We start from the raw sequence: 21,244 nt of genomic DNA, 5'->3' as shown, positions 1-21,244 counted from the left end.
CCCCCCCCGTGCTCTTTCTCAAAATAAACATTTTTTAGGAGTTAAATATTTTTAATCCCAACCCCCCCCCCCAAGAAGTTAGATTCTGTTTTCCTGCAGTCATTCCAGAAAATTAGTTACATTGAGTTACACGGGTTTTTATGTAGGAAAATGAGTTTCGTGTTTAGTCAGCAGTTTAAAAACGACAAAGCAGTTGTTACCAGTATTGAGAGTCTCCCTGGTCTCTTTCCTACTCAGAAATTCGGAGCATCGATTAACACATCTGAAGGAATATGGCAGTATTTCCCATACCAAGTCGTTTACGTGCCACTTGCTCCAACTTAAATTATTTTATTTAAAATTATAGTTAAAAGTATTTTGTTGTGTACTATCTAAAATCATTTTGTACGTAGTGCCAATGCTATGAACACCATACTTTGGGAAACATGTATATCATGTATATATTTAGTGGCACCTCTATTCATAGCGTATGAAATTACATTTATAACACTACAAGTGAGCTGTTCTAAAATTATTGTAAGAGCAGAAAAAGGTTCCCTTGTGGTTGGATTTCAGCTTGTTAGTCTTGATGTTGTTCTCCCCCTCCTTGTGTAAGGAGAGATATTTCATTGGAAGCTTGAAAGTTATGTGGATAAAATCTTAAAACGATTCCTTTTCAGCGCCCCTTCACTCTCCAAATGGAAGAACCTCTGTAAAGTTGATGCTCTGTCTTGAGTTTTACCCCAATAGTCCCGAAACACGTACTACGTGTGGTCCTATCCGACCATCCTATCCTACCTTTCTGACACTTGATCTGTGTACCATTCGTACTAGAGAAGAGCTTTCAGTTTCAAAACTGCAATTGTAAAACCTTTGTTCTTTCTCCCAAGATTTGGGGAAGTAACTATTGAAATGTAGACAGCCAACAGAGACCTGCACTCAACTGTGCTAGTATGACATGGATGAGTTTTGTGAGATTCTAGAGGGATACAGTTCAGTCTACTTCCCATCACCTCACCATTTAAAAAATTATCATTAGCAGCTATAGTACATGAATAGTACTAACCAGATGAGTTTAGCTTTATACTATATATAGGTCAGGCAATTATAACTGTGTTTTATATGGATTATATATATATATATATATACACATACACACACACACACACACACACACACATACACATATATGGAAAAGAGCAAAAACCAGGGAGAGTAGAAATGAGAAGTACATGCATTTCATTAATTAACAAGTATATATTGGGTTTAGCACTGTCAATTTTTGCAAACATTTCTGACTGCAACTCAAGATGAAACATCAGATTTTACATTATAATTTAATGCATATGTATGTGTGTGAAATCTATAAAATTTTCATGTAACAGTGCAATGTGCTGTACCCTCTAGTATTTTCTAGTTTATTTCATATTTTAAAAAATACTAGCATAACCTCCTAAATTGATTTTGTGATCCACTGGTAGCCCTTGACTCACATTTTTTTAAAAACACTATTTTTGAGATAACCAGGTCACTAGGGATTGTGGAAGAAAAAAGAAAAGCAAAAAGTAGAATCTGGATATGTGACTTACGGGGTTATTCAAAGGAGAAAGAATGTATAACAAGGTAGTGTCCTGAGTGAGAATATAAAATTTTAACCTTCAGTTTTAATGATTATAACAGACAACAAAAGGGTCTAAAAGCATGAGCTAAAAAATAGGAATACTATTTTAGATAAAAGTATCTCTACAGCTATAAACAGCAGTTTTAGTATTAGAAGGACATCATTGTGATTACCAACATTATGTCATTTAATAAGTGTTTATTACAAAAAGAAACCATAGGTCTTGGCATTGAAAGGGATTTTGAGTTTTTCTGATTCAGGCAAACCCAAGTATGTAGTCCCATTTTCCAGGTGAAACAGCTGAAGCCGAGAGCGGTGAAATGACTTGCTAGTGCCATGGATTGCATGAGCAGCCGGGCTAGAGTGCAGGGGCTGACTAGCCGGCAGGTCTTCTCTGAGGGTACGGTTTTCACCCTATCACACTGCTGCTAAGGAACGGAACTGTTTCGACATGTTTTAATCTATAATGCGTCTCTGTTTACAGGAAGATATTCCTCGTCAGCTTGTCTACATTGGTCTTTACCTCTTTCACATCGCTGGAGCTTATCTTTTAAAGTGAGTTGGGATTTTGCTTGGATGTGTAAATGGACTGGGTAGATAGTATGTTAATCTGTCTGATAATTAATCTTTACATTTTAAATCTGTTCTTTTAACAGCTTGAATCATCTAGGACTCGTTCTTCTGGTGCTGCATTATTTTGTGGAATTTCTCTTCCACATTTCCCGCCTGTTTTATTTTAGTGATGAAAAGTATCAGAAAGGGTAAGTTGCTTAGCCATTCTGTTTCTTGTGTAATTAAAGTCAAGGCCTGTACTGTCAAGGACCGTGCTATTGCCAAGCCTGGAGGTCCATGCTGGGGGCAGTTAGGTCACTCTGTAAGCTGTTAGCAGTAGCTTTAAGTAAAATGAAACAATTTCACAATTCAGGATGGTATTTTATTCTCTAAAATGGAGTCTTGTCTTAGCTAGGCAGATATTACATGAAACTTGTAATTTTGAAGAGTTTTCGAGTTTATTTTTGTTTAATGCATGTTTTTCTTTTGGAGGAAGAGTAATAAGGAAGTGATAATGGGGATAATAGTAACAGGGAAGAAGCAAATAAAATAATAGATTACGTAAGATATTAAGACATTTCAACAGGAAAATTGGACTGAAAACAGAATTAGAGCACTATGACTTGTAGAAAAAAAAAGAGTAAAACTAGGCCTATTAAATGAGAATGGGTGGTTCTGTTAACAGGATTAGCTTTTGTTTTGTCTTGCTTAGCATTTTTGAAAATTTTTCTATGTACCAGCAGTTTTGAGGATTAGAAATGATAGTTATATTTTAAAAAGAGATCAGCTAAATACAAATTAATTATTTCTTTATTGGACTTCCTAGAATGTTAAATATGCTGTGTTTATTTCAAAGAGTGTAATATAGTTTCTAGCATATTCTAAACGTTTTACTTCAGAATCTCTTTTGCAGAACAATAGGGAATGCTGTCTTAATATGCATTTACTTAATAGGAATCTGATTCATGTTAGAATCTTTTCATATCTTTGCAATTTTATGAATTTGACTTAGGACATTTTTCTTACAGGTTTTCTCTGTGGGCAGTTCTGTTTGTTCTGGGAAGGCTTCTGACTTTAATTCTTTCAGTACTCACTGTTGGTTTTGGGCTTGCAAGAGCAGAGAATCAGAAACTGGATTTCAGTGCTGGGAACTTCAATGTGTTAGCTGTAAGGTACAATCGACTTAACATTTTTCTCACTCTGTCCTGCTATGTAGTATATATTTTCAGTTTATGATACAAATCACCTTAAAAGAAATGGAGACAGATATGGAGGGAGCATATTCATTTGATTTGATTTCAGACCTGTTTTGGTTGCATATGTCTGAATTGAAATACTGAAGGATCTCTTTAACTTTGGGGATTAACTATTAATGGAATAATTGTTTATTAACATAATCTTGTCAACCTTGGGAATTTAGCACTAAGTTAATTTTGTCAGTGCAAGATGGAATGCTTCATTCAATGGCATTGTTTTGATGTACCCCTAATTTTTTGTTTATTAACTTTAATATCCTCAGAATTGCTGTCCTGGCCTCCATTTGCATCACCCAAGCATTCATGATGTGGAAGTTCATTAATTTTCAGCTTCGGAGGTGGAGAGAACACTCTACTTTTCAGGCACCAACTGTGAAGAAGAAACCAACAGTGACTAAAGGCAGGTCTTCTAGGAAAGGAACAGGTTTGTATTCAATAAGCAGTGGAAAATATTTTTTTAAAAAGGTTGTGGAGTCTTATTATAAACTTAATAAGATTTAAAATCTTTCAAAGAAAATTTTATACTCTCTATAGCAAAATTAGTGGCAAAGTAAAACTCACGCTGTTCTTCAGTTATGTTGATTGCCTGGGGTCATTTATTCCCCTCAAAAGCCGTCCACTGAATTTCTCTTTCCTAAGTTTTCCATTAGACTAGTGTATATGGGCTGTTTTAATAGTCAGTAACTAACCTAGAGAGTGATAGTTTGTGCTTTCCGGCATCTTACTAATATTTAAAAAACAAAACATCTTTAAAATCCCTTCCCATCTGCCCTTTAGTACCAAGTGGAACAGCTCTTTCTATAACTTCTGATTGTTTGATCTTTCGTATTTGAGCCTGCATCTACCCTCTTTTCTCCTTCTGTATTTTGATTGAAAAACCATTGACACTGCAATAATTTTTTTGAACTTCTGTTTGGTGTTATACTTGGAATTGTGACACAGGGAGTTCCAGTTTCATCATCTCTGGTTTGCTTCTTTGTATGACTTTACATTTGATAGTTTATGTCCTCTAGCCCTGTCCTCTTCAACCTTGTTTCAACAATTCTTGGGCCTGTGTATTTCGTATAAATTTTTGTACATCTTTGTCGATTTTCACCCCCTCTCCCCACCCCCCCCCCAAAAAAAAACCCAACTCTTGCTGAGATACCAGATTGGAATTACATTGAATCTATAGATCATTTCAGGGAGAATAAGAGCACTTTAGCCCATAAACATGGTGTATACTTCTGTTTACCTAGATTATCTTTAATTTCTCTCAGTAATATTTAGTAACCACTTTGTTGGGATATAAATCACATACCATAAAGTTTGACCTTTAAAGTGTAGTTTTCAGTGGTTCTTAAGTATATTTACAAAGTTCATGAACCACTGTCTAATTCCAGAACATTTTTATCTCCCCAGAAAGAAACCCCATGCTCAGTGGCAGTCATTTCCTGTCTCTTCCTTCCCCCTACCCCTGGCAACCACTTACCTATTTTCTGTCTCTATGGATTGATCTTTTCTGGACATTTCATATAAATGGAATCATATGATACATGATCTTTTTCAAATGATTTCTTTCACGTAGCATGTATTTAAGGTTCATATATGTTGTAGCATATACCAATACTTCATTCCTTTTTATGGCCAAATAATACTCCATTGTGTGGATATACCAAATTATGTTTATCATAATTGGGCATTTGGGTTGTTTCTGCTCTTTGGCTATGATGAATAATGCTGCTGTAAACATTTACGTACAGGTTTTTGCTTGAACAACTATATTTGCTTTCTTGGGTACATACCCAGGAATGAATTGCTAGGTCATATGGTAACTATGTGTTTAACATTTTCAGGGGAATTGCTGAACTGATTTCCAAAGTGGTTGCACCATTTTACATTCATTGTTTTTACATATGATATCCAGTTGTCCCCTGCACCATTTGTTGAAAAGACTAACCTTTCTTTATTGAGTTGTCCTGATATTCGTGTTGAAAATCAGTTGATCAGGTGCTTACAGGACAGAATAAATAACTTGTTTTGGGCAGGGGGAGAAAATCAATTGACCAAAAAGTAAGAATTTAGTTCTGGTCTCTCGATTCTATTCTGTCAATCTGTATACCTATTCTTATGTCAATACCACACTGTCTTGATTACTGTTACTTTCTAGTTAGTTTTGAAATCAGGAAATGTGAGTCTTCCATTTTGTTTTTCATGTTTTAGTTATTCTGGGTCCCTTACACTTCCATATGAATTTTTTTTTTAAGATTTTATTTTTAAGTCATCTCCACACCCAACATGGGGGTTGAACTCATGACCCCCAGATCAAGAGTCACATTCTCTACCAACTGAGCCAGCCAGTCCGTATGAATTTTAGGATCAGCTTGTCAATTTCTACAAAAAAGCCAGCTGGGCTTTTGATATGGATTACTTTGAACCTGTAGATTGCCTTGAGAAGAACATGGATGTCTTTCCATTTATGTAGGGCTTCTTTCATTTCTTTCAGTTAAATTTTATAGTTATCAGTATACAACTCTTAAATTTCTTTTTATTCCTAAGTATTTTATTCTTTTAATGATATTGTAAATAGAATTGTCTTCTTAATTTCAGTTTTGGATTATTCATTGCCAGTGTGTAGAAATGCAGTGGGCTTTTCAATATTTATCTTTATCCTGCAATATTGCTGAAAAGTTTTAGGTTTATTATTGAATAATGAGGTTTTGTGTGGATTCCTTTGGATTTTCAGTATGTAGGATCATGTCGTCTGCAATTAGAAATAGGGGCGCCTGAGTGTCTCAGTCCGTTGAGCGTCCGACTTCAGCTCAGGTCATGATCTCATAGTTTGTGGGTTCGAGCCCCGCATCGGGCTCTGTGCTCACAGCCAGCTCAGAGCCTGGAGCCTGTTTCAGATTCTGTGTCTCCCTGTCTCTCTGACGCTCCCCTACCCCCGCTGTCTCTCTCTCTCTCTCTCTCTCTCTCTCTTTCTTTCTCTCCCTTTCTCACTCTCACTCTCTCTCTCTCAGAAATAAATAAAACATTAAAAAAATTAAACAAAAATAGTTTCACTTCTTCCTGTCAAATCTGGATGATTTTTATTTCATTTTCCTGCAATAATGCCCAGCCTAGAACCTCCAGAATAATGTTGAATAGAAGTGGTGAGAGCAAACATCCTCATCTTGTTCCTGATTTTATCAGGAAAGCATCCAGTCTTTTCCCATTAAGTATGGTGTTATTACCTGTGGGTTTTCCTAAATGCCTTTAGCAGCATGAGGAAGTTCTCTTCTATTTTTAGTTTATTGTGTATATTTATTATGAAAGAATGTTATATTTTGTCACTTGCTTTTTCTGCATCTACTCCTGAGATCATCAGATGGTTTTTGTCCTTCCATTTTATTGATATCATGTATTACTCTTAATTGATTTTTGAAGGTTAAGCCAACAGTGCATTCCTGGGATAAATCTCATCTGGTCATGGTATATAATCCTCTGTAGATGTTGTTTGATTTTATTGAGCATTTTTATATCTATATGCATAAAGGATGTTGATGGATATTTTTCTGTTAAGTATTTGTTTTCAGATGTAAAACCAGTCTTGCATTTCTGGTATAAACTCAAGTTGATGATGACAATATATCACTTTTAGTAGATTGGCATTTTCAGTATTCTGTTAGAATTTTTGTATCTGTATTCACATAAAAGATTGGCCTCTAATTAACCTGTTTTTCTCCTTGTTTTTGTAATATTCTTGTTAGGTCTTAGTATTGGGGTTATGAAGGCTCTCTAAAAAGTGTTGAGGGGCAACTGGGTGGCTCATTTGGCTAAGCGTCCAGCTCTTGGTTTCTGCTCAGGTCATGATCTTGCAGTTCTGTGGGTTTGAGCAGAGCCTGCTTGGGATTCTCCATCTCCCTCTCTTTCTGTCTCCTCCACTCATTGCTGTCTCTGTCTCTCTCAAAATAAAATAAACTTAAGGAAAACAATCTCTTAAATAAAAGTATTAATAGTTTTATCCTTTGTGTGATTTCAAGCATCATTTCTTACTTAAATGTTTGGAAGAATCCACCAGTGAAGCCATGTAACCTAGAATCTTCTCTAGGGGAGGATATTTACATTCTTTAATAGATAATAGGATTATTCAGATATTTTATTCCTTATTGTGTCTCTTTCGGTAAGTTGAGTTTTCAAGGAATTTGTTCATTTCATCTAATTTGCAATTATATTGGTACAATTATTCATAATATTTCTTATTAGTTTGTGTACAACAGCAGCATTTTATTTCCTATGTTAGTAACTTATGCCATTATCTCTTTTTTTTTTCTATTAGCCACGAACCAACATTTGTGGGGGGTTTTGTCGATTTTCTTAGTCATATTGATTTCTGCTCTTATTTCCCTTTTTGGGGCTTGATTTGCTGTTTTGTTATTTGTGGTTTACCTTCTTGAGATGGATCTTTACATCATTGATTTTTCCACCCATCTTGTGAATTACTTGCACTTAAGGGCAAACTTTCCCTTTTAGCAATGTTTTAGCTGCATTTCACAAATTTTGATATGTCTTTTTCATTATCATTCGGTTCCGGATATTATAATTCCAGTCTGATTTCTTCTTTGACCCATGCATGCATTACTTACTAGTGCATTGTTTAATTTACAACTACTTGAGCATTTTCTAATTTTTTTGTTGTTGTTACTCATTTCTAGCTTAATTCTTTTGTTAAAGGACATATTCTGAATGACTTTGCTTCTTTGAAGTTTGTTGAGACTTTCATTATGGCTCAACATGTATTCAGTTTTGGTAAATATTCCATTTATACTTCAAAAGAATGTGTTTCCCGTATTTGTTGGGTATTATGTTGTATATCAGGTCAGGTTTGTTAGCAGTATTGTTCAGTCTTTTATTTATTTATTTGTTTTAATGTTTTATTTATTTCTGAGAGAGAGCCTGAGCAGGGGAGGGTCAGAGAGAGAGGGAGACACAGAGTCTTAAACAGGCTCCAGGTTCTGAGCTAGCTGTCAGCACAGAGCCCGATGTGGGGCTCGAACCCACGAACCGTGAGATCATGACCTGAGCTGAAGTCGGATGCTCAACCAACTGAGCCACCCAGGCACCCCTTGTTCAGTCTTTTATATCTTTACTGATTTGGTGGAAGGAGTTCTGTTTGTTCAGTCAGTTATTGCAGGAGATACTGACCGCTTCTCCTTGTAGCTTGTTAGGTTTTTGCTTTAAATATTTTGAACATGTATTGTAGGTACATCAAAATTAAGGGTTGTTATCAACTCCTATTGAATATGTCCTTTTCTCTTACTGAATGTCCACTTTCATCTCTAGTAAGTGTCTGAATTTACTATCGCTACAACTTTTTTTTTTTTAGTTTATTTTGAGGGAAGGAGAATGGGGGAAGGGCAGAGAGAAGGGGAGGGAACCCACACTGACAGTGTGGGAAGGACACAGGGCTCAAGCTCATGAACCATGAGAGTATCACCTAAGCCGAAGTCAAGAGTTGACACTTAATTGACTGAGCCACCCTGCTACACCAACTTTCTTTTGGTAAAATGTTGTGGAGTATCTTTTTCTATATTTTTCTACTTTAAACCTTTCTTTGTTATTAAATATAAATTGTGTCTATTGTAAACAGCATATAATTGGATTTGTTTTCATCCAGTCTGATGATTACGGTCTCTGTTTTTGGCAGTTACACTGTGATGTGCCTGCGTATGATTTTGTTTGTACTTATCCTGCATTCTGTCATGTAGAGCTTCCTGAGTCTTGGCTTAGCTTCTTTTACATTTTTGGAAAATTCTTGACCATAATTTCTTCAAATATTCTTCTGTCCCATTCTCTGCCTCTTGTCCTTCTGGAAATGTGTGTTAAACTCTCTTACCCTGTCTCATATCTTTTCATACTTTCTGCATTTTTCATCCCTTTTCTCTGAGTTTCAATCTGAGTATTTTTTTCTGGTTCCCTGATCTCTTCTGTTGTGCCTAATCTGCTGTTAAATTCACTTGTTGAATCTGTATTTTCAGTTACTATATTTTCCAGTTCTAGGATTTAAGATCTTAGTTCTCTGGTGAAATTCTCCATGTTTTCATTGACATTTATTAGTCATTGTTCTCCCTTGTCTGATAACTCCAGATATGGATGACTTGAGCATCTTTTTCTTTTCTTGTTATCAGTAACACCTTTATTACTTGAGGGCAGAGGATTGATTGATTGATTTCTGGGCTTGGATTCTCCTCGTATCGAACTCCAGCTTCTTGCGCTCTAGCAGTTCGCAGCCTGCCCAGCTGTACTGGCCTGCTCTTTAAGCAGTGCACACGAGAAGCTTGTCCTGATGGAACTGTTCCTCCCAGAGACTGCTGATTATGGCATCCTTTTTCCTTCCGTTATAATTCTTCTGCATTGTCTTTGATTCTTGTTTAAAATCTCTTCCTCCTGAAGAATCAACGTGGCCCCCATCTTGCAGCGCATAGTGGGACTCCTACCATTGTCGGTGTGCTGTGCTGTCATTAACCACAGTACGGTGCGTCGCCAGGATCTTGGCGTGGACTAGGTCACTGTCGGATGCATTGTAGACAGCGTCGCTAATTCCTGTTCGGTGCATACAACACTCAGAGCCCCAGAGCAGTTGCCCACAGCCAGTCTCAAGGCACAGGGCTTCTGGTTGCCTCCCCAGATTGGGAATGTGGAGGGGGCAGAGCGTCCCCGCTCGTACTTCAGCTTCTTGTGGGAGGCCTGCTCATGCCCCGGTCGTGCAGGGCTTGTGCCAGTTGTCCCGACACATGCCCGTCACCGGGTGCTGGCCGAAAAGCAAAGGCCTATTTCTGATACATATGTTTTTTCTTAGTTTTTGGTAATTTGGTCTTGCTTTCTGGCATGGCTGGTAATTTTAATTGAATACTGGATATTTTCTATAGAAATGTGTGTAGGCTCTAGATGCATGTATAGAGGCTCTGGGTTGAATATGGGTAGATCATTCTGTCCTGTCACAGTTGGTCTATTTCCAGTTTGCCCTCATTCCTAGGACATCAACAACCATTTGTGCAATCTGTCTTCTCTGACAGACTCTGAATTCAGATTTTTTTCTTCCTGTTATTATGAGACTAAACAGCTCTCTTGTACTTGCAAAGGAAATGCTTTCTGCTTGATTTTTCTGAGTCTTGCTTTGTGCACGCATGATAGTAATTGGGAGAAGTACACAGAGCTGCCTTGTTTGTATGATTTTTTTCATTGCCTTGAAATAGCCATTTTTGTATTCCAACTTAATGGATATTTTTGGAGGGAGGGTTAATCTGACGTTAATTACATATATATGTGTATGTATATCTCCATCATATGTATGTATATCTCCATGTGTATGTATATATATGGGTATGTATATCTCCATATCATAACTTGAAAGAGAAGGCAGCCATAGTACACTCCTAAACATAAGAGTTATCCTAAACCCCAACTCTTTATGTATTGCAAGGAAATACATCCCCAAGAACTTTGTAGACAAATGTGAAGAGGTTCTTTATTGCTATCAAAAGTGCTGCTCTTAAGACTACTGTTTTAAAATTCTTGTAATTGATTTTAGAATTTTCTGTCGTCTATCACTTTTTTCTGCTTTTTTATTTTTTATAAATTATAGATTTTAATTTATATATAGTAATTGATTTTTTTCTAATTTAGTTTTTATTGAGATACAATTGACATAGCTACTTTTTAAAAGATTTGCTACTTTTGGTTGATTGTGTTACATGTTACCAGGTTTTATGATTGGTCAAATACTCTTAAAAAGTAATTACTACTAAGTTTTACGTAAGGGCATATACTTATATACTAGGTTTTAAATTTCCTTTTCTGAAGGTACTTTTATGAATAAAGATGATACTTTCTGCATTTCTTTAGAAATGAGAGTAACCCTTATTCCTTTCTCTTTTCAGAAAATGGTGTAAATGGAACAGTAACTTCAAATGGAGCAGACTCTCCTCGTAATAGAAAAGAGAAATCTTCATAATGAATTATAATCTAATTGATTAATGTCCCCAAAGAAATCTGCTTTTTACTATATCTTTCAGCACTAGAGATTTTTCTGTCCTTGAAAATACAGTTTGTGCTCTTTGATTCTTGCTATTGTACTGTTTCATGCATTTTGTTAAAGGGCATTTGAGGGAAGGATGATTACTATGAGTGAAAAAAATATTTAGCTTAGAGTAAGCTACCTGCCTTCAAAATAGTTTAGGGACCACCACCATATTTTATTTTGTTTTTTATCTTTGAATGTTTTTCTAATGATTTGGAGAGATGACTATTTACAAAAATTCTACATATCAGTGATAAAATTTCTTGCTCTCACCAATTTTTTATATTAGCAAGATGACCTCTTCCAGCAAGGTCATATTTTTTAAGTTATCTTTCAGGGTAAAATGGAAATACTATAAAGTTGGAAGTCAAACTTTAATATGTTTTCAAGTGTTCTCTAATTTTTAGGAATTTTTGTAGTCTTTACACCTGGGAAAAAAGATTTGTAAATTCACTAAAATAATTGTGTGCTTTATTACATAGGTAATGGTTGTTAATGTTACATCCCATTTAAAAAGAAAACATACTATTGGTTACGAAGTGTGGAGATTTACTGCCATATATATTGAATCAAAATATATGAACTTTAAAAGTACATGTGAAGGAAAATCTTCTTGTGCATTTTCAACACTTATAAACTGGAAATCAGAAAATCCAGATATTTACAATAAAGAAACAATGTTGCCTATAGCCCTTTTTGATATGTTTATTAATAATGATTCTTAACGGGGCTTATTATAAGTTCGATATGCACAGCATCTTAGAAAAATACTGTTTAACGTACAAACCCGTTTTAAAAATAATGCCTACTTGATTTATATTGATAAAAAGAATATTGTGTAATTATATTTGGAATACATTTACTGCACTAATCTCATAGAAATTGAAAATTGAGTTGGATAAATAGTCTTACAAAAGACAGTGCTTTATGTTATAACTATAGCTTTGGTCCCATCTTTAATTGAGAAGCATTTATCTGTATAAAACATATTTTTGGATAAATATATATATATATATATTTGTATCTCTACAGAAAGGCTCTAAAAAACATTTGAGTAAAACATTTGGTTCCCTTTTCTATAATTATCCTTAAAAATTCTTATAGCTATATTTGGTTTTTTGTTGTCTTCACAGTACCTATACTGCTCCTTTTGGTGTTCACATCTTGTTCTCCATTTCTCACTTATGTCACCAGCTCATGTTTGTGCCATTTTTAGTATAAAAGTTGCAGGCTTGTTAGGTCTGCAGTTTAATAAGTTGCCATGCTGCTAGAAAGTTGTGCTTTCTATTTCCAGCTGTTTACTTACTTCCTGGAAAAAGTAGTAGCTCTCTGTAGCATCATGGAGTTTCAGTGGAACCAAATTTTTGCCATTAAAAACTGGCATTATATTGAACTATACATTGAGAAATCAATCCAAATAAAATTTTTACTTTCACAAGCTGTATCCTGGACGTTTTCTTTATTGTTAGCAAGTCTTATGCGTTTTAGTATATAATCTCATTTAAATGTACTGTGTTTAAAGAGTATACACTTGATAGACATTCGGAACAGTCTTTCCCAAAAAAGTGTTCTGCAAAAAAAAGATGATTAGTTTCATTAATTTATGAGAGCTACTGAGGGGGAAAAATGGTCAACAAATTCAGAGACTACTAAGTTAACAGGTGTTTCTTTACTACAGAACTGTTCAACCCTGATGCTTCCTGATGAACCAAGAATGTTTGCAATGGGGCTATAATATGCAGTGTTTCCCAAGTCTTTGGAATATGGAACCTTCTTTGTATGGAATTATTTAACTGTGTTCTGTACCATACACCATTGGTTTAAGAAAAGAAAAGAAAAAAGTCCTTTATACGTAGCTAAAACTTCACAGACACACATAAAATACCCAGGTGTATCTGTGAATTATATAAGCTCTAGACCCCCTCGTTCCAAATGCTCTCAGGAAAACCTTTCTTTATGGGCTTCCAGATCGTGCAGCGTATGGCACTGTCGCCTGAGCCTCAGGTCAGCTCAGAGCCTGATGGGAAGCATGTAGGACTGCCAGCTGTCAGATTCATAGAGTAACCTTGAACTAGTTGCTTTGCCATTTTAGGAATCAGTCTTTGCGTCTGTAAAATGCCTTTGGGCTTGCATTTTAGAATATGGTTATGGGTGGTCCAGGTGGACTATTCTGGAACAAACGTATTAACTGCATTCTTCTAAAATTGAGTAATTCTGCACAGTCAAAACCAGAACTAATCCTGGATCAAAGCTTGTATAGATGAAGAAATGAGAGAGAAATTTTTGGTTGCACATTTTGTTAGCAGTATCCAACGACACCCTGTGTCTGCAAGGTGTTCCCAAATGTTTTCACTGAAAACTAGTTCCGCCTGTCTTGCATAAAACAATAAGAATTGTTTTCAAGAAGTGATAGTTACATTGATCACTGTTTCCATTTTTTCCTAATTTATAATTTTCTTTGAAGCATTGCCATTCATTATTTCCTAACTCTTCATTACAAGCACCAAATTTTAATATCTAAGTCAATTTGGGGGGAAAGAAGCCCCATCAAGAACCCCCTTCTAGAACAAAACAATGATGTTCATTCCTCCAAACAACCAAATTCAAAGTCTTGATGATCAAAAGAAAGCCCACACAAAAAAAGTAACAAAAGCCACATTGGAGGGGTTGAGTGCATTTTGCAGCCATGGCTATGCTGTCCCTTCATCCTTAAGCTGGTTTAAAAAAGAAAAAAAAAAAGGAACACCCTCCCTCATCCAAATATACTTTTTCCATTTACTTTTTCTTAATTAAAAATAAGAATTTTAAAAATACTTGAAGGAATTCACTATTGCGTGACTCATTTCAATGTCATATACAGTATATGAAGGTCAGGAAGACTATTTGCAGCACCCATGATTAGGGGATACTGGTCTTCAAGGTTCAGGTTTCTTCCAAACAGTGTAAATACCCGCAATTCCAAGTGTGAAAGAACACCAATGATCCCTGAGAATTCCGTAGGACAATACAGGTTCCCGAACTGATCAGGGAATTACAGTGCTTCCGTCAAATTGACAGTTACCACGTGTAAAATATTTCCCATCCTGTTTCAGTACTTCCATTGAGAGGTCAAGAAGTCTAAGAAACTCCCCTGTGGGACCTTCTGGAGATTGGAACAGCTGTCAAATCATGAATCACGTAATCAAACTCTGGTGTATCTCTTCAGTACTGGGATAAAGTCTTCTATTAGAACCTGAGAGCAGTCCCCTTTAAGGTTGTCTAAGGCGATGCCGCATGTTTTTCACATGTATCTCTTACATCCGTCAATCACCATTTGGTCAATTTCTACCCTAGTGACCATCTTTGGTTTCAGTTTCTATGTCACATAATATGCCCGCATCTCCACTCCCTAGAATCTGTTTCACTGCCCACGATGGCTTGGGTATACCCAAATGACTCTCTGCCAGGTTAACATCCCCACTAAGGATGAGACTATTTCCAAATTGCTTCAAGTGTAGAATTGTAATGTTCTGATCTTCATTACACACCACCTCCTTTGTGTCGTACTCAACCAGGCAGCCATCAGTGGTGGGTCACTATCTGTCCAGCGCTCCTCCTCAAACTATGGGTGATTATCGCTTCAGCCGCCAAGCACAGTCCCACTCAATTCTTTCATTCTTCTACTTCTTCAAAAGACTCAACTTCATGGCCTTGCAAATCACCATCATAACTCTGAAGGTTCAACAATACCGATCCGTGTGGGTAAACTCTCATATTGGCAAAGCTACCATTTTGGTTTATGAAGTCACTAAATAACTGTGGTCCTCCAGCTGTGCACTGACTCTGTCATCGCTTGCTCCTGGAGAATGGACTGGAGGCCTTTTAGATCAGTCTCACCACCAGCTTTGGTGCCTGGCAGGAAGGTGAGCGTGCTGTGTGGTGCTGTTGCCATAGTGAGGCCAGGCCCTGTGCTGTGCCTGCAGGACGCTGGGGAGCTAGGCTCATGTCAGGCTACAGCCTGCAGGGAGAGCCCACTGGTTTGTATTTTTTTTTTTTAAAGTTTTATTTATTTTTGAGATAGAGACAGCGTGAGCAGGGGAGGGCCAGAGAGAGAGGGAGACACAGACTCTGACACAGGCTCCAGGCTCTGAGCTATTCCTCAGCACAGAGCCCGATGTGGGACTTGAACCCACGAACCGTGAGATCATGACCTGAGCTGAAGCCGGACGCTCAACCGACTGAGCCACCCAGGTGCCCCCACTGGCTTGTATTTTTAAAAACAAATGTTTTTAGTGTTTATTCTTGAGCGATAGAGACAGAGCACAAACAGGGGAGACACAGCATCCGAAGCAGGCTCGACCTGACACAGGGCAGGAACTCACAGACTGTGAGATCATGACCTGAACCCAAGTCAGAGGCTTAATGACTGAGCCACCCAGGCACCCCTGGTTTGCATTTTTAAAGGAGTTACTTCAAGAGGCACCTGAGTGGCTCAGTGGATTGAGCCTGGGACTTCAGCCCAGCTCATGATCACGCAATTCGTAAGTTCAAGCCCCATGTCTGGCTCACTGCTGTCAGTACAAAGCCCACTTCAGATCCTCCGTCCCTCTCTCTCTCTCTGCCCCTCTCCTGCTTGTGCTCTCTCAAAAGTAAATAAAACATTTTTTAAATAAAAATAAATAAAAAATAAATGGATGGCTTCAAAAGTAATTCTGGGAGAAATTCTAGGGAAATGCTTAAACAGATGGTTCTCTCCAAAGATCTCCCTTGATGTGACAGGTGATTCAGTTAATCATCAACTATAAAACTGCAACACCAGACAAGTTTGGGAATTTCAAAACAGACATTAGCATGTATTAGCTGCAAGAATGAAAGGCTAGTAACCCAGGGCCTGAGAAGGGAATGAATGGGGTTGGACTGAGTCTCCAGGTGCATTGGAGCCCAACCCACGAGGATGAAATGAGGCATTATTTGCAAAAACAAACCAGTCCCGGGTTTAAGCATGATTTGCTTTACAAAGTTAACCCACTTTATTCAATACCATTCGGGGAATGGCTAAGCCAATTTGCCTATTCTACCTATTTTTAGTGAAAATGCTGTGTTTGCTTAAGGCTGAAATCAAACATTCGGGTGCCCTGAAAGCAAACAAAACAGAAAAAAGCACTTAAGAGGTTTAGGTCCATCACATAGTGTATAACTATTAGTAACTTTAAGGGTAAGTGGGCCAAAGAGAAAAACATACTCTCATCTGAAGATTTCACACATCAACCAATTCAAGTGATAAATAACCTTGTTGACATGTTAACATTAACGGGCACATAATGGTAAGACTAGCAGACCACAGTCCAAGTTGACTTCTCTACTGCCTCGGTTTCCTGAGATACATGACCCCGCAAATTTCCTGAGGCACTTACCCCACAAGGTCGTTCCGCAGACTAACATAGTGCATATAAACTGTGCATTCCTCCATGCCTGATATTCACTAGATGTTAGGTGTCAGCTCATAAGATTGTGACAAACACAGTAAAGGAATGATTAATAGTATTAAATAATTTTAGTTGTCACTCCTCCATATATGATCCATTATACAAAGTTATTGAGCACTCATGTTCTCTAATGCACATACCCTTGAGCAGGTGAACCAATTAAGTTGCATCAGATGCTCAAGCCAACGTTATAGCCATTTAATCACTGCAAGACTGTAAGCATGCTTGTCCAGCACAAAAGTTCATAAAGCAAACATCCAAGTCTGTACTTGGATATATTTATGTGATACCATAAATACATGTTTGTTTATTTTTTTTTTCAAAGAGAGAGAGAGAAAGTGTGTGCCCATGAGTGGGGGAGGGATAGAGAGAGAGGAAGAGAGAGAATCTTAAGCAGGCTCCATCATTTAGTGAGGAGCCCTAAGAAAGGCTCCATCTCATGCCCCTGAGATCACTATGTGAGTGGAAATCAACAGTCGGACACTTAACCAACTGAACCATCCACGTATCCTGTATTACCATCGTTATAAAAGCAGCAAATTGCATACATAGTTCCTAAAGAATGACTTATTTTATTTTATTATATTTATTCTTTACTTGAGAGAGAGAGAAAGCATAAGTGTGGGAGAGCGGCAGAGAGAGACTGAACCTTAAGCAAACTCCGTGCTCAGGGTGAAACTGGACACAGGGCTTATCCCACGACCCTGGGATCATGACCAGAGTTGAAACCAAGAGTCAGAAGCTCAACCGACTGAGCCACCCAGGCACCCCAAAAATGATTTTTTTAATGTTTATTTATTTTTGAGAGAGAGAGAGAGAGACAGTGTGCAAGCAGGGGAGGGACAGAGAGAGACACACAGAATGCAAAGCAGGCTCCATGCTCTGAGCTGTCAGCTCAGAGCTTGACGAGGGCTCGAACCCACAAACCGTTGAGATCATGACCTGAACTGAAGTCAGATGCTTAACTGACAGAGCCACCTAGGCGCCTCAAGAATGAGTTTTTAGGGGCGCCTGGGTGGCTTAGTCGGTTAAGCGTCCGACTTTCGCTTAGGTCATGATCTCGCGGTTTGTGGGTTCGAGCCCCGCGTCGGGCTCTGTGCTGACTGCCAGCTCAGAGCTTGGAGCCTGTTTCAGTCTGTGACTCCCTCTCTCTCTGACCCTCCCCTGCTCACGCTGTCTCTCTCTCTCTCCTAGAAATAAATAAAACATTAAAAAAAAAAAAGAATGAGTTTTTAAACCAGATACCTAGGGTTTATGAAATCATAGTTTCATTTCGATGGTATGTACAACTTCCAGAGAATTTTTAATTGCTTGGAGTTGCCTTACCTTCTAGTGGGAAGAATCAAACTCCATCAGGTCAATGAGAATATTTACCTGGGATAAGAAAAGAATGTATTACAAGCAATGTTTATAAATATACTTAAACTAATCTCAAAAAAATGTCCTACCAATTACAATTCCACAAGTGGACGGAAGGCCCGGCTGTAACAGTGTGTGGAAGATATGCACATAAGTGTGGATATTGCATGAAATGGACTAAAATCTAAAGACTAAGGTCCTTACTCTAGTGTGTGCTTGCTGTGTAACTTCTGTACTAATCCTTTATTCCTTCATCAAATATGAGAAACGGTAATAAAGTTTTTATGGGAATGATTAGAGAGTAATTTTTTAATGTCGTTTTACAAGACTAATTTAGGTTAGTAGTGACCTCTTAACTGGGTGATCCTTTCTCTTTTTTGCTGATTCCATTCACAGCAAACAAACAAAATAATAAGATACAGTTTATTTGTAACTTAGGTCAGAAGGGGAAAATGTCTATATCAAGTGTACAAAGAAGAAAAAATTAAATGTGTTTTTTTTTGTTTGTTTGTTTTAAGAGTGTGTGTGCACATGTGTGCAAGCAGGGGAGAGGCAAAGGGAAAGGGAGAGAGAATCCCAAGCAAGCTCTGTGCTATCACAACTGTGAGATCAGGACCTGAGACCAAATCAGGAGTTGGATGCTCAACCAACTCAGGCATCCCTAAGCGTGGTTTTTAAAAAGTAAATTCCGTTCAGTAGGATTAAGGCCTAGAAGACTACCAGGAATGTTAGAAGACTGCGATATATCTAAAAACAATACACATAGGAAGCTTTGAAAAATTCAAAAGAAAATAAGCCAGGCTTGGTTCAACTTCGTCTTCAGAGAGCTTACGTAACTGCACCCAGGGAATACAAAGCCAACATTTACACCTCCAAGCCGTTTCTCTGTTGCTATTATCGTATTATGGGTCAATTCTGCCTCGGTGCAGACACAATGGTACAGAGGAATAAGATGAAGATGGAGAGATGGCCATGTAGCAAAAAGGAATCTCTGACAAAATACAGTGATTTTCACTGAAATTTACAGAGCGTATCTCTAAACACTGGCCATTGTACAGAAAGCTCAGACTCATCTCATGCATTCTATTAGAGAGCATCTTAATTTTGTATGGCCTGTGGGTTTTTTTGTTGTTGTTGTTCTTTTAATGAACACTGGAACAATAGAGAATTTAAAAAGCAAAGCCATCTTGTGGACTGTAGCTTCAGGTTTGAGTAATCACTGCTCTCCTTGTTTTACTGTATTTTGATGAGAGCCAACATTCTAATTACAGTCCAGCATCTCTTGTTCAGCAGGCGGTGCCAATCACACCCCATTATATATTGATGTGGAGTAAGTGCCCGTTAGGGGCTGCTGCAATCACCACCCTAATTTGCCGCTCACGCTCCATCCACGTCAGCGCTCTCGTCTCCAGAGGTAAGAGCAGCTGTACTCTCTGTACTCATTAACCCAGCCGCCCTTGACATTGTTCCCTTTTTTTTAACCTAATGTCGCAAATTCTCTACTAAAAACAGAGACTTTCAGCCTGTGATTTTTTTTTTTGCATTGATTATTTCAGCTGTTTTCCAGGATGTGCACTTGCATCTAAAATATTACTCTTACATTTCACACACTGAGGTTCAAAATTCCAAACAGAAGACCTGCGCCTTACTGCGATTTGATGCGATAGGAGGTGATGGTGCAGGGGTGGGGGTGGAGGTGGGGATCGAGCTGAATGTAAGTCCAGAACTTCACTCGTTGATCTGAATTTGGCTTTAAAAGCATTAGAAATGTGTTTCTTGTTGATATTACCAATTGCCTAAAAACCTGAAGCGATCAGTTATGCAGGGTATTTTTTGCACGCAGTGATTCTCATTCCAGAGAAGCTTAGTTTTGATAGGTTCCCACTCTGCTCTGACTCTCCTTTAGCTCTCCAAATGTCCGTTCTTGACAGGACAGCTTATGATAAGTACACTGTGTCTTCACCTTTCCCCACAAGCAGCGGAATTCCAGTGTCTAGCATCTTGCATCTGAAATGGAAGAGACGGGGAAGAGGTATTTGCATTTCTATATTCTCATATAGCAAACGCCCAACCTCCTACCTCTGTCCCCAAAATACAATCCCACAGTCCATCCTTTATCCTCCACAATCATTTTTTCCATAAGGCACAATAATATTGTACTTTATTGATTCTAAAATGTACTCCTCCCCACTCGTACTTTAGCATCTCTGGAATAAGAGTGGGTTTTTCAATCAATGCCATGCCATAATTGGCAGCAATTTTCTTAGTGAACACAAAATAAGGATTAAAAAAACAACCCTTGTGACTCCTTTGATTGTATGAAATTCAGTAAAAATTGGTAGCATTTACTGAAGGTTTACCATGTCCCAATTATTATTTTTTAAATTTTTAAAAAAGTTTTTATTTATTGATTTTGAGAGAGAGGCAGAGCAAGTAAGGGAGGCACAGAGAGAGAGGGATCGACAGAACCCCAAGCAGGCATCACACTGGCAATGGGGAAACCGGATGTGAGACTCAAACTCACAACCATGAGATCATGACCTGAGCCTAGTCGGCAGCTTAACCGACTGAGCCACCCAGGCATGCCCCAATTATTCTTTTTAAGTCTTTTCCCCAACCCCCTCATTTTGATCCTCCACAGGAACCCTATTAATAGGTAAGGACCATTCTTAGCCCCGTTTTACAGAAACTGAATCTCAGAAAGATAAAGTGACTTAGTAAGTGACAAAGCCGGGCTTTGAACACAGGTCTGTTTGAGCACCTTTCTTCACTATGTTCCACACACACCTCTCCTCCAGCCAAGCCTGTCCTGGGAAAAGGAGCAGTTTCTCTGATCTTCAGTGTTCTTCCATCTAAGGAGTGTTGCTTATCTCTAATTATGGAATATTAATCATGTAAAGTAAAATTGCTTGTCTATTTTATTCAATAAACACTGATACACTTTTTTTCTGGATATTATGAAACTACAAAA

At 37.8% G+C, this 21,244-nt stretch overlaps 1 protein-coding gene and 1 pseudogene across 2 annotated transcripts in view; one reads left to right on the top strand and one right to left on the bottom strand.

The window, feature by feature from the left end:
• Nucleotides 1-12,893, top strand: part of TRAM1 (translocation associated membrane protein 1) — a 32,132-nt gene extending 19,239 nt beyond the window's left edge. For both annotated transcript variants that reach the window (XM_039238402.1, XM_039238401.1), the window contains exons 7-11: nt 2,085-2,155; nt 2,257-2,361; nt 3,181-3,324; nt 3,672-3,832; nt 11,310-12,893. In XM_039238402.1, the coding sequence (XP_039094333.1) occupies nt 2,085-2,155; nt 2,257-2,361; nt 3,181-3,324; nt 3,672-3,832; nt 11,310-11,383 (555 nt within the window). In that variant the 3' untranslated portion in view covers nt 11,384-12,893. The remainder of the gene's footprint in view (nt 1-2,084; nt 2,156-2,256; nt 2,362-3,180; nt 3,325-3,671; nt 3,833-11,309) is intronic.
• Nucleotides 12,894-14,364: 1,471 nt separating this feature from the next.
• On the bottom strand, nt 14,365-15,380 carry LOC120235872 (annotated as a pseudogene).
• Nucleotides 15,381-21,244: the final 5,864 nt, after the last annotated feature.

Source organism: Hyaena hyaena, unplaced genomic scaffold (assembly GCF_003009895.1).
Source record: "Hyaena hyaena isolate Hyena2069 unplaced genomic scaffold, ASM300989v1 scaffold_139, whole genome shotgun sequence".
NCBI classification, from domain to species: Eukaryota; Metazoa; Chordata; class Mammalia; order Carnivora; family Hyaenidae; genus Hyaena; species Hyaena hyaena.
The sequence above is the reverse complement of the archived record's forward strand: the minus strand, read 5'-3'. Positions and strand labels throughout refer to the sequence as shown.